The sequence below is a fragment of the Pleurodeles waltl genome, chromosome 7 (genome assembly GCF_031143425.1).
Source record: "Pleurodeles waltl isolate 20211129_DDA chromosome 7, aPleWal1.hap1.20221129, whole genome shotgun sequence".
Taxonomy (NCBI): domain Eukaryota; kingdom Metazoa; phylum Chordata; class Amphibia; order Caudata; family Salamandridae; genus Pleurodeles; species Pleurodeles waltl.
In genome coordinates this window covers 160,300,265-160,313,507 of record NC_090446.1, presented here as the reverse complement: position 1 = coordinate 160,313,507, position 13,243 = coordinate 160,300,265, and the positions used below count along the sequence as shown (strand labels likewise).

General features: G+C 48.5%; 1 protein-coding gene across 2 annotated transcripts in view; it reads right to left on the bottom strand.

The window, feature by feature from the left end:
* The window catches only part of PREX1 (phosphatidylinositol-3,4,5-trisphosphate dependent Rac exchange factor 1), a 718,002-nt gene extending 704,975 nt beyond the window's left edge, over positions 1–13,027 (bottom strand). The window contains exons 1-2 of one of the 2 annotated variants that reach the window (XM_069243446.1): positions 12,765–13,027; positions 11,437–12,077 (exon numbers count right to left, since the gene is read on the bottom strand). In XM_069243446.1, the coding sequence (XP_069099547.1) occupies positions 11,437–11,574 (138 nt within the window). In that variant the 5' untranslated portion in view covers positions 11,575–12,077; positions 12,765–13,027. Of the gene's footprint in view, positions 1–11,436; positions 12,078–12,544; positions 12,709–12,764 lie in introns of those variants that run through there. The other variant, XM_069243447.1, reaches the window with a different exon arrangement.
* Between the last annotated feature and the right edge of the window lie 216 nt (positions 13,028–13,243).

Below are 13,243 nucleotides of genomic sequence, written 5' to 3'. Positions count from 1 at the left end.
TGGAGCAGCAGGCCCGATAGTTGGCTGATGTGTCTTCTGATGTGGTCCGTACTTCGGCTCTGGCGTCTGGGTCTTCGTAGGTCCCTCTGGTTGCGTTCCTGGAAGGCGGATCCAGGGGAAAAGGCAGCCTTGTTGAGCCTGCCGTTTGTAGGTCGTAGCTTGTTTGGTGAACAATTGCCATCCATGCTTTCCAAGGCATTTAAGGAGCGGAAGCATGCCTTACCGTATGAAGGGGGTTCTTCTTCGGGTAAAGGGTGGAAGAAGCATTCCAGATCTTCTCCTACTAGGGATGCTAAATCCTTTTCATTTAGGAAACGGCGTTTCCAGCCGCGTTTTTCGCCTATGAAGTCGGCTCCTGCGACCCGGGGTGGTTTCAAGAGGGGGTCCTGACAATCTCTGTGGGCCTGGCAGAGGGCCGGTTGGGGGAAGACAGAGTCACTTTCTTTCAGTTTGGGAGGACAGTGTAAACAATCATTGGGTTCTAGACATTGTGAACAATGGTTATGTCATAGATTTTGTGAGGGTTCCTCCAGATTCAGGGGTACGTCTCACTCCTCTGCCTTCAGAGGGGTCACGGTGAAGAGCTTTTTTGGACGTAGTGCGGGACTTACTGGTCAAGGGAGCCATTTCCCACGTTCCGCTAGACGAAAGGGGCCAGGGCACTTTTTCGGTCTTGTTTCTTGTGCAGAAAGTTTCGGGGGATTTCGACCGGTGCTCAATCTATAGGAGGTGAATACCTGGATCAGGACAGTGCATTTCCGCATGCTGTCCGTTCAGACTATTTTTCCATTGGTCAGGCAAGGGGACTTTCTGGTGTCACTGGATCTACAGGATGCTTACCTACACGTACCTGTGGCAAGATCCTCTTAAAAGTTCCTGTGGTTTGCTGTGGGTCGTGACCACTATCAGTTTTGCGTTCTACCTTTCGGTCTAAAATCTTCTCCTCGAATTTTCACAAAGGTGCTGGCTCCTCTGGTGGCTTTGCTTCATTCAGAAGGGGTGTTTCTGCATCCTTATCTGGCCGACAATTTTGATTCATGCTCAATCACGAGACCTGTTGCTGTGGCAGGTGGACCAAGTTCGGGGGGTCCTGCAAAACCACAAATTTTTAATCAATTGGGAGAAGTCAGACTTAGTGCCGTCCCAGGATCTAGTTTTTCTGGGGGCTCGGTTTCAGAAACTTCCAGGGTTGGTGACTGTGTCAGAAACAAGGTTGGGTGTACTCCAGGCTTTGGTAGCATAGGTATTGTTGCAGTCTGCTCCCCGAGCTCTTCCATGGTTGCGGCTGCAGGGTCGTTTGGCATCGGTGATGTTTCTGGTTCCTTGGGCACGTTTCCATCTCCTGTGCTTGAGGACATGGTTCTTGAGAAGGTGGAGGACTGGGTTCCAGGGTCCGGATTGATTCACATAGAGTTGCAATGGTGGTTGGATGCAGTCCACCTGAGGGTAGGGGTGTCTTTATCACCTCTGAGACCCGTGGTGGTGACGACGGATGCCAGCCTCTCCGGTTGGGGGCATGGATGGGGTCGGCTCAGGTTCAGGGGTTTTGGTCCCCTCGGGAGGCGAGTCGGTCGTCGAATTGGCGCGGATTGAGGGCGCTATTCCTGGCTCTGGTCCATTTCCAGGATTCCCTGAGGAGATCAGCGTTTCTGGTTCGCACAGACAACTTAGTGGCCACGGCTTATGTCAATCGGCGAGGGGAGACCAGGTCAAGGGCTCTGTTCATTTTAGTCAGAGAGATTTTTGTGTGGGCTCAGGTGTGGGTTCCTTCTCTCAGGGCTACGTACATTCGGGGGGTGGTGAATGTTCGGGCGGATCTGCTGAGCAGAGTGATTCCTTCCTCTCAACTTTTCTCTCTCTGGAAGTCTCTGTTTCGGCATCTGGTTCGGCTTTGGGGTCTTCCAGTGCTGGATGTGTTTGCGTCCGCCGGAATGCGTAAGTGGATCGCTTCTGCTCCCGGTTTCGGTGTCCCCAGGCATGGGAAGTGGACGGGATGTCGTGTCCTTGGCCACAGGGCCTTTTGTATGCGTTCCCTCCTTTTCAACTGCTCAGGGCGTTTCTGTTACGAGTGAGGGATCTGGGGTCCAGGGTTATCCTCATTGCGCCTCTTTGGCCGAGGGCGAATTGGTTCCCGTTGTTGTGGCTGATGGCGGCCGGGAGGATGTGGCCTCTGCCCCTTTGTCCGTCTCCCCTGGAATTTCCCTTCCTCCCATTGGGGTCATTGAGGAGGTTGCACTGGACGGCCTGGAAGTTGAACGACGGGGATTGACAGGTCTGGGGGTGCCTGTTGCTTTGGGTTCTACCTTACTGGCTTCAAGGAGCCGTTCCACTTTGCTTTCTTATGGTCGACAGTGGTGGGTGTTTTCGTCATGGTGCTTTAGTCGTGAGTTGGATCCTACCTGCGCTTCTATCTGTGAGGTGATGCAGTTCTTGCAGGACGGTGCTCATTTGGGGTTGTCAGTGGCTTCTCTTCGGGTACAGTGGGCGGCTATTCAGGCTTTCAGAGGTCCATGGCGTAATCTTCGGGATGAAGGGCGCTTGATGCCTAGATTTTTTCACGTGCTTATTGATTTATTTCCTCGCCCGGTACGTTCTTTTCCTTCATGGGATCTGTCCTTGGTTTTGGATGTGTTGACGGAGGCCCCTTTTGAACCATTGGGGGTCTGTGATTTGCGCCATCTATCTTTGAAGACGTTCTTTTTGGTTGCCATTACTTCGGCTCGTCGGTTGGGGGAATTGGGGGCATGGGCTTGTTCCTTTCCTTTTTGTAAGATTTTTCACGAGCCGTTTGCGTTCGTTGGATGTACGCAGGGTTTTGTTGGAGTATCTGCGGGTGGTGGCTCCTTTTCGTAAAGGGGATTCACTGTTTGTTTCTTTTGGTCCGGATCGCAGAGGTGAATAACCTTCCACGGCTTCCTTGAGTCGGTGGGTGAGCTCTTTAATTCTATTGGCCTATTCCTTGAAAGAGGTGGTTCCTCCTCAAGGGATTCAGGGGAGATCTACCAGAGGCATGGCGGCTACGGTGGTGGAGCTTCAGGGGACGTCTGTGGTGGAAATTTGCAGGTCCGCCTCTTGGGCTTCTCCTTCGACGTTTGTGCGTCATTACAGGCTGTCGGACTTGGGCAGTTTGGAGTCGGTGTTAGGTCACCGGGTCTTGTCCTCTAGGAGGTAGTTTTTGGGATGATCTTGGTGCAGGATGTTACGTAGAGGTCTTGCAACTCGATGTCCATCTCCTGTGTGTTTTCTTGCTATGTCTCATTGGTTAAAAGGAAGGTGAGGGAGGGACGGGAGGTAATGCTTCCATTTTCTTACGATAATGGCATTACTCCTAGTCCTACTCCCTCGCCTTCCTTTTCCGTTCCCTCCCACCCTCCCGGTACGGACTGTCCGAGTTGCAGCTTGGGCTTGGTTTTTGTACAGGAGGGGATAAGGGTGGGGGGGGGTTTGAAAGGGGAAGGGAGGGTCTAGGGGGGAGGCGGGAGGCCTCTTTTCATTGGTTAAAAGGAAGGCGAGGGAGTAGGACTAGGAGTAATGCCATTATCGTAAGAAAATGGAAGCATTACATTCCAAATTTGCTCATATCACAACAATTCAAAAACAGGAACAGCAATTTGTTGGATTATCAACACAAAATCCAGCTGGTCCCACCAGCTGCTCACCAATGCTGTACAAATGTACGCCTAGACTGTTTTACCAGAATGCGCATAAGTCTCACGCAATTTTTTTTATATCAAAACAGCTGATACAAAACGGGGCAGCAAGCCTGATGCTCACCTGGAAGAAAAAAGAGAGCACAAGCATTTGGCTCCTTGCACTGGCTGCCAATGGAGCCTTGTTAACCTTCAAGGCGAACCTTGTGCCCCAAAGAAGTTGCGAAGATCAGATCTATGATCAAATGGGTCCATCACCCCAAACTGACCCAGAAAGTGCAATCCACCACAAACCACCCCAGAAGACTACAAACAAACAAACTTTGGTAACACAACTTTCAGATTCGAAGGATAACTACAGTCCAGGCCTGATACTGCTTCAAGTACCAGTGGGACCCGAAGCCCACCCTACACTCCAGGCCTTCCTGAAGTAGCGACCTACAGAAGACGGCAGCAGGGTAACATCACAAACACATGCAACGTCCGGTAAATGGCACTGAACTCCTAAATACAGGTAAGGGCAGTCTAAAGTGGAAATGGACGACTCCTCGGTAAAACCCTCCCCGATACGCCACCCCTCAGCCAAGGTGTTACAGGGAAGCAGGAATGAAAATGCAATTACTGAAACTGTAAATGTCCTGCCTACGATATTCTTAGGAACCTCTTTGGGTCTCCACCATCACTTATCACCTATTTCAGTGGAACTATGAAGATACCAGTACATATCATTACCACAGGCCCAATTGTAGAGAAAAGAGGAAACAGTGAGGTAGGTAATAGAATGAGTACAATTAGCCTAGGCCAAGGTGGGACGCAAAGAGAGAGGAAACACTAGGCCTGGGGAAAAAATAATTATATCAGTGAAATTCACAATATTGTTAAAACCTGCTAAAAGTTTACATTTTACGTGTTTGCTGTTGGAGAGTGCCCTGGTAACAAAATGTCTTGTGTGAGAGTTGTTTTCTGCCCAAACTTCTGATCTACTGGTATTTCACATGAAATTTGGTTTACACAGGGTAATCCTTCATGTGAATTGTTTGCTGGAGAAAAAAGGAAAAACACATTTTGCATAATTAAACTAAATTTTCCAGGAATGTCGCAAAAAAAAAAAAAAAAAAATTAAGAGATTCTGCATTCCCCTAGTAAATACCACAATTATAATTGGTCGGGCAAATGTTGGCTGCGTCTGTAAATCAATCCTTTTTCTTCTAAGGCAAAGCATCTGGTCTCCCTTCAAGGAACAAGTCATTCACAAGAACTTGTGTGGCTCTTGGTGCAGCTATAGGAATCAGACATACTGCAAAATAGCAGCGGCGCCCTGCAAAATTAACTATGCAGTTGTCGCACTGCAGTTGACTTCACCTTTATTCAACTGCCCTAAATCCTGATTGGGCAGATGGATCCCAACAGTCATTTTAGGTATACACGTGCATATCTTTAACACCCTCAGAAATGCAAACTCAATGAAGCTTCCATCATTGATTTGCTAATCCACCAATAAATAGCCATCACAAAAAAACAAAAAAAAACACACAAAAAAAAAAGAGAGAAAGGCAATAGATCGCAAAGGACACTAACACGAGCTAAGCCTCCTACAAATAGTGTGGTTAGCCAAAATCAGAAAAGGTAAATGCAAGGGGCAGGAACCAGCAAACTAAGACACTACAAAGAGCACGTTGATGTCTTTCAGTTGAGACAGTTGAGACAATTACATTTTTAGTCCGGAAGGCCTCAATGTTGCCTTTTATTTAGAAAGCTGGACAGAGCAGCTTATACAGACAAAACCACTTAACATGTCATATTGATTCACATCAAACATTCCAAGGCTCACTCAATATGCCAATGTATTCAGGTTTACATAGGCGTGCGTGCTATCCGATACACATGCGCAGAAGTACATCTATTATTTGGGATGGTGAAAAACGTGAGGAAGAGTATTGCTCATCTCCACTTAGGTCTTGAGTGCTTTCATTTGTAAGGTACACCTTGGACTCAACCGAACCCATTGCTGCCAAAGTATTTTTCTTCAAACCACATAAGCTGTATGAATATTTTAAGAATTGAACCAAGGACTAGGTTTCAGAAAGATTAATCTTTAAAAGCACAGCTGCAATGATTAGATATAAACACAATTACGGAAGCTCTCCCACTCAAGATGGACAGGCCAGACTGAGGTCATCCTTGCACATTTCAAGGACCAGCACTGACCTCTTATGCTAGCCAACATCCCATCTTTTGGCTTAAAACTTAAAACATGCTAGCTTTAAAACATACCTAAAATGCCGTTTAGGTTAAAAATGAGTCGTCTTTTCCCTAAGTCTATGTCTATTTACAAAGCTACTTAACTTGGATTAAGATTCAAACTGAATGCATTTTTGCTTTATAAGACAGAAAAATCACTCTTGGGAGAAGGGACGTGTGCATCAGGTCTAAGATAATTTGCAAGTCGAGAGAAAGTAACTTATCGACAATCCACAAATCTGCAGTCTAATTCAAGCTACATCTCAATTGAGAAATTGACCTTTTAGGAAACCAGATTTTTACGATAAGTTAATTGAAATGACAAACGAAATGAGCACCCTCTTTGGCACCCATAAATAAAAAAGCCTATTCACAATATAAGACGAAATACGAGCTAATAAACCACATTCACATTTCTGAGCCGTGCTAAAACAATTGCTACAGAGATATCACTGCCACGGAAGGAATGTCAGTGAGAGAATTCTAGGTAGAGGCCCGTGGCATCATCACCAGTTAGGAGGCTCCAGGTTTTCTCTGCAGCATCGAATAGGGCCACATGTGAGGGGCATTGGCCAAAATGCCACCCTGTACACTTCAACAAAAATCCTAGCTTCAGTCGCAACTGGTGCAACCTTGAACTGCCATGCACAGGCTCACATTTGCATAAAATGGCTTTTTTTTTTTTTAATTGCTCCTTACAATGAGGTCTATATCTGCATTTACTATTGGATATAAAACATCTGGCGACCTGCACGCTTGAGGTTTGTTGATTAAAATACAGCTGAATGTGATGAAGCCGACCATGTCATTGGAGTCCACAATCACCTTTTCCTGGGCCACACACACATCCTGGAGAAAGGACAATTTTCACTGGTATAGGTTATTGTACTGTTCCAGTAATCCTCCAGATCCAATCATACCTGTTCTTTTAACACACTGCTGGGATCAGCTTCAGAAGCTCAAAGCAAACATTACTCTTTATGCTCAAGGTACTCCTTCCTTCAAGTAGGAAGGGCTACTGGAGTTAATGACACCAGTCTAAAAGATATCCTCCAATGACAAACATCTCACAGCCTATTGCAATTACATCTGTCGGACTAATAGACTCATTCCGAGTCCTGTGAAGAATGTGAAATTTGGCGCAAATTATGTTTGACACATATTTAATGAATGGGAGTCCACACACCACTGGCCTTTCAAGTCACTTATTTGTAGACATTGACACTGATTGTATTGTAAATGCACCTATATAGCACTTCATACCATGGGTGAGGGGGTGAAGCACTTTTTGGGGAAGGGTAGCACAATGCACTGTGGGTTGTGCTTGGCTGGCAGGATGAGACTTTGCAATGTGGCCTATAGAGGTTCTGTTATTTTTTTGGCGCACGATGACTCGATTTGTGCTCTTATTGGGTCACAAATAGCTGTGCTTGAGAATGTAGTGTAGCAAAGACGACAGAGATGGTGTGGGGGCTCGAATAGTAATATAAAGGCAATGGGCAATTAAAAAAAAGAATTTGTGAGGATGGAATGCAGTACTACAGGAGTACCCTTATGTGTAACCTTACATTCCTTTGTGAATTCACCTCCAAAAATGAAATTCCAATTAGCAAAATTGCAAGGAGGGCAAGGTTCTTCCTGTTTGTACATGAATATTAATTGAATAGTCCCATTGTATTCCCATTTGAGGTGTTTTGGGGCCAGTTTATTAGGGCATATAAAAGTATGTTACGGAGTATTACATTATGTGCTCTGAAATGTCTTTGTCGATAAGGCCCACCGATCCCTAGAAACCAGATAATGCGTTAGGAATTGATGAGACTCATGCATTTGCTTTGAGGTGTAGGTGAAAAACCTGGGTAGTTCATTCACCACCCATAAAATCACAGACACTGATGGACAAAGATTGGGGTAGGTAGTACGATCGCCTCAACAGACATCGCATGTGTTTTTCACTCTGGCAGCACAGAAAACTTCTGCAAGTTTCAAGCCCAATCAATGTATGAAGAGCTGATATGCCGTTGCGCACACCATCCTGAGGTGGTCCAAAGTCGCCCAGATCTGTGCAAGATTTTTCTGGAAAAACATTTGCTCTGTAAACAAATCCATCTAAAGTCATTGCATGTAAATGGATGTTGTGAAAATTCGGCTTGGTCCTGGCCCTCCATGAATCAAAGGTAAGTGAGGCCATGAAAACAAAAGTCTCCCATTATGTGTTCTGTACCACTGCAAATAGAAGTACATTTGGACAGCTTACATGTGATTTACACATAAAATGATTCATCCAGAGTCAATGTTCCATCATCTCCAATTTCAAAGCAAATGCACTTAATGTAGAACCCTAAGCAACTATCATTTAATGTCTGATCTTTGATGGTCCAGAATGTCTTCTTTTTAGTGCCAAGATGCTCCTCTGGAGGGGTAGTTGTGCTTACAAAACCTCAAAACTAAATAATGAAGCACCAGTGACATGTACCTAATCTTGGAAAGACCAATGAGTTGCATTAAGGCAACACCAACCAAACAGGGAGAGACAAACAGGGGAAAACAAAGAGGAACGACAAATAAGGGACTACAAAATAAGCACCGCCAACGAGGGCACCAAAACAGGGAAAACCAGTTGGAGAGCAAAAGCACAGCAAATCATGTGTGCCAAACAATTGAGAGCTAGTGGGGTTAGAAGGCACACTGGCCTTCACTATAAAGTTCAGTCTTCTACTTGCCACACAATTAAGCTGTCCAAAGAGAAATAAGCCTAAGAAACTGAAATCGGTCTCTTCTGACAGCTTCCAAATTATAGCATCATTATATCCTGGTCGTATGCACGGTGTAGGCTGACTCCTTCAGAAATGGTTCACCTCTTCCCAATAAACACAATTCACAAATGGCACATCAGCTATTTACAGCGCATAGAAAGCGTAGAAATGTGATATCAAGCGCTACATAAAAAACACGTGCATCTCATAACCCGCAACTCTGCCACCTCTGCGCAATGCAGCAAGTCTCCTCGGTGTGCAACAACCACACACGCCTTGTGACAGAGCAATGCTTTTTCACACCGTATATACTTGATAATTGGGATCCTGACAAGGAAAGGCGGATCAAACACATTGAGAAATAAGATAGGAGTTCCTACACTTGGGATCTCTCAGCCCAGCCCCCGGGGGCGATCTATTATTAGCGCCACAGCAAGGTGACACGGATAGCACAGCACGAGTCCCAACAAGACCCCGCCAGGGAAAGCAGGTGGAAGAGGCCGCGCGCCTCGTTACGTCACCAGAGAGCCGGGTAGGGATGGTGAGGACGCGCTTCCCAGCAGGTGGGAACGTGACTGGAGTAAAAGCCAAGCGATCCCAGAAACGCTGGCACCGACCAAATTACGGATATCTATCCGACTGGGACGGTTGAGAGTGCGACATTAAAAGCCGGGGGGGATTTTGGGGGCGAGGTGGATCTGGTATTACCCCTTTAAAAAAAAAAAAAAAAAACACAGGAATAACTTTCTTGCTGGGAGTGAAGGTTGTCATGTGAAAGGTACAGCTGCGCTGCTGAGAAGTGTTTCCACTACTACCACCATCTGGGGTCCACTTTGCAGCTAAGGAATCGCACTAAAGCGGCCAAACTTAACCCCGCCGTGGACGGTGGCAAAACGCCAATAGGATGTGTGCGCGGGGCGGGCGAGGGGCGTAGCGGTGTAAGAGGGGTGCAGATAAGAGACGTGGGACCCTTGAAGGTTTGCTAGACAACGACAACAGGAATGGGGGTTCGATGGGACCCCCAGGGCTCTGAGCCCCGGTGCTACTACACTCGCTGCGCCCCCGAAGAAGTGGAAGAGAAAATGCTTCTCTTTTGCCAGGACCATGTTTATGTCGGACATCCTCAGTCCTTGAAATGAAACAGAAATAAAGCACGCAGAATAATTGAAATTAGACTAAATATTCAGAAGCCAAGGAAACGAAGTAACACAGCCTGGTGGCCTTTTGGTTACTGGGGAAGATTTCGGGGGTTTCGGGTATTTCACAGCAAAAGGTGCCAATCCGACTACAGCCGTTTGGGTCTGTGTTAATAAAGTAAATTGCGGGTGGTACCGTGACAGACCGTGGAAGAAACCAAATAAACGCCACTAAGGTGGTGCGAGGGAGATTCACGTTGAAACAGAAGCCGTAATAAGCGGTCGGTGTGGGGCGGGTCCTTTCAGAGCCCCAGACGGTCGCACAGGCTGCGGGTCGCCACGACTTCATCGGCATCCAGTATTTAGGAACTAAAATGACAGTGTTTAGGGATATTACTGTGCGGTCGTTTTAAATAAATCTCCTTGTATAGAGCACGGATCCCCTTAAGGTAAACATGTGTCAGCTGGCCCTCCCTCGTTGAACCTAAAAGACAATTACTTACCGCAGTTTTAACTTCTTTCAAGCGCGTTAGTACGTGAACTGCTTTGAATGTTACGTTGTGTACAGAAGATAAAAACGCTTCCTCCCCGTCTGTATTTAGGGTGATCCCCTGCCCCCCTTACAAAAAAAAACAAGGTAAATATCCTCAGTCACCGGGGCCAGTACTGCAGGAAATAAAGTCCTGATCCGCAGCCCCAGGAAACGCTAGGTGAACCCTACCCTGCCCTCCCCTAACTAGGAAACACAGGACAGCCCCCCCACCAACTACTTTTGATCCATTGCCCACCACCCAGGATACGTTTGCGCCCCCATGGAGTGAATCGTTGCAGCGCGCCCAGGTAGGCCAAGCCAGTGAGTTACTGAACCTATTAATACTAGTATTGGGGACTCGCCCCACGAATGTCCTGCAGCCCTTCAAAAACAATGGCTAACACTGCCCCACACACCACGGATGATGCAAAGGTTAGCCTAAAGGCAACTTAACCCCCACTCACTGTAGACATCATATTTATTTGCGCTAACTCACTAGAAAGCGCCAAATGCACCGGAGCCAGTCCGTCCGCACCGACCCCTCCTCCCCCCACCCACACACATCCCATTAAAAGGTGCAGTGGAAATCCCATAGGTATTTTATAAATACAATTACAGTGTGTTGGAGCTCCCCCTCATAAATACGATGCCTGCCACACAATAAACAGGAGTGGCTTTGCCCGCCCCTCCCTCCCCCCCAACAGGAGTAAGATGCTGTAAACCCCCACCACTAGTAGTCAGGTGTGTTGGCCCCCTCCACGGACATGAGATGCTTTGGAGCTCCCACAACCACTAAAGTTTCATTACAGCCTGCCCATCCACCACGGGCTTAATATGCATATTGATAAAAGAAGCTTTTGAGAGCCCCCACCTCCCAAACACGTTTGTGGGGCACGCCAAAGCATCACAAGGTGCACTGGACCACCAGACATAACATACATGAAGCCCAGCCCTCCTCACACACGCAGATCGGTCAAAGAACCTGACAAATCCTCCCCCCCCACCCCCCCTCCTGCTTCGACGCCTTGGCAGGGGTAGTAAGCGCTATATAAATACTATTACAATTACACACACCCACCTAGTCCCTCCCCTAGCCGCCTCAGGACCCCAGGGGTACTCACAGACTGCAGGAAGTGTAGGGTCCCCACGTAGTCCCTCTCGGTGTTTAGGATTTCGTTCAGGACACAGACCCGGAGGCGCAGCTGACGGTCCGAGTCCCTGGAGCTCTCCGGGGCGGGTGCAGGCCCCCCCACCTCCATCTTGGCCTCACTGCCTTGGGTGACCCCAGGTAAGAGCTCAGTGCACCCAAGTAGCAGCAAGCGTCTTTATTATCCTCCAGGAAACGACTCTTAGCCGCTGGTTACCATCCAATGCGCTTCGGAAGACAGGCCTCCCAGGTCCAGTCTCACCACACCACTCCAGGTCCCACCAATGTTAGCTCCAAAACTCGAATCTAGGCGCTGGAGTCTGGTAGTCCGGTCCAGAGGTGTTAAGACTAGGCGCTTCAGCTCTCCTGCTGGTGTTGGTTCTCCACATGCACCGGGCTCATGGGTTCCCACCAGGTTTCCTTTCCACAGCCTTTGCCCCTCTTTGCATCTTTTCCCCCAATCCACTTGCCCCTCCACAGCCAGAGTCCCTCTGAAGCCGCTGCCGCTTGATCCAAACTTGAAGCAAAACTTGTCAGTTTCCTGTGGCGTCCAGTTCCCTAGCCACGAACCTCGAGGCGCACGGTCCAGCCCCCTGTCCTGCTCAGTCCAGCCCCCTGCAAATGAGGGGAGACGAGAGAGTCACTGCCGGGGAGAATCAGTTCCGCACTCACTCCCTGTGCCCTGCGTGCTGCTCACGGCACTTCAACATCGCAGTGCACAGGCAACGCACACACTTTACAGGGCGCCCATCTCTACACAGGACCCCGAAGTGCACATCGAAGCAGCGTACACACACACACTCAACGCGATCACGCCTCACAGCCACAGTGCAGCGAGCACACTGCCCCTCTCTCAGCACGTTACACACAAGCCTCACTGTGCCCTGGTTCACACGGAATCACAAACACCGAAATACAACGCACTCACTCTTCACAGGGCGCCCATGCACGGGACACCGACCAGTAGTGCACGCAGAAGCAGGGGACACTCAACACTATCACGTCTCACAGCCACAGGGCAGCGAGCACACCGCCCCTCTCACACAAGGCTCACACTGAGCACCGGAATACAACGCACTCACTGTTTACAGGGCGCCCAGCTCACTGCACAGCACACCGTCCTGTTGTGCCCGTTATATCAGCGAGCACAAGCGCGCACTGTATTCGACAACACATCTCACAGTGCAGAGAGCACACCGTCCCTCGCTCACAAGCCACACCGTGCACAGCTCTCACACACTTCTCCCCCTCCCCCCGGCAGCCCGCGCTGCACTCCCCGCTGTCCACATCACACCCTCTCACCAGCTGTGCGGCGCGCACTCCTCACTGTTTACACGGCTCGGTGCGCACAGCAGGCGCACGCTGCTCCCTCGTTGTGCATTGCACACCCGTGCTTCCTGTGCACGGGGTCTGCTAGGACCAGGCTTCTCTCTCTTTAATTCCCAGTCGTGGTGCGGCTCCTGGAGGGCTCAGGAAAGTTCCCAGTGCAGAGGTTTCCAGCCCAGCACTCGGACCACAGGAGGGGAAGCGCGGGCTACGGGAGCCCTTATTGTGCAGGCAGCGCTGACTTAACACAAGGGACCGTCTGCAAACGGCACACCCCTGCACGAAACGCACAACCAAGGTGTCACCGACAGCAATCAGTGAGGTGCTCTGCTTGGACTAAGAGAGCTGCAAAGATTATTTTTTTTCATCATAACCACGCTTTCTGAACACTATAAACATACGTACCTTTTAAAACGACAAGGCATCACTCATCAAAGCCTAAAAGTGTGCTTCTC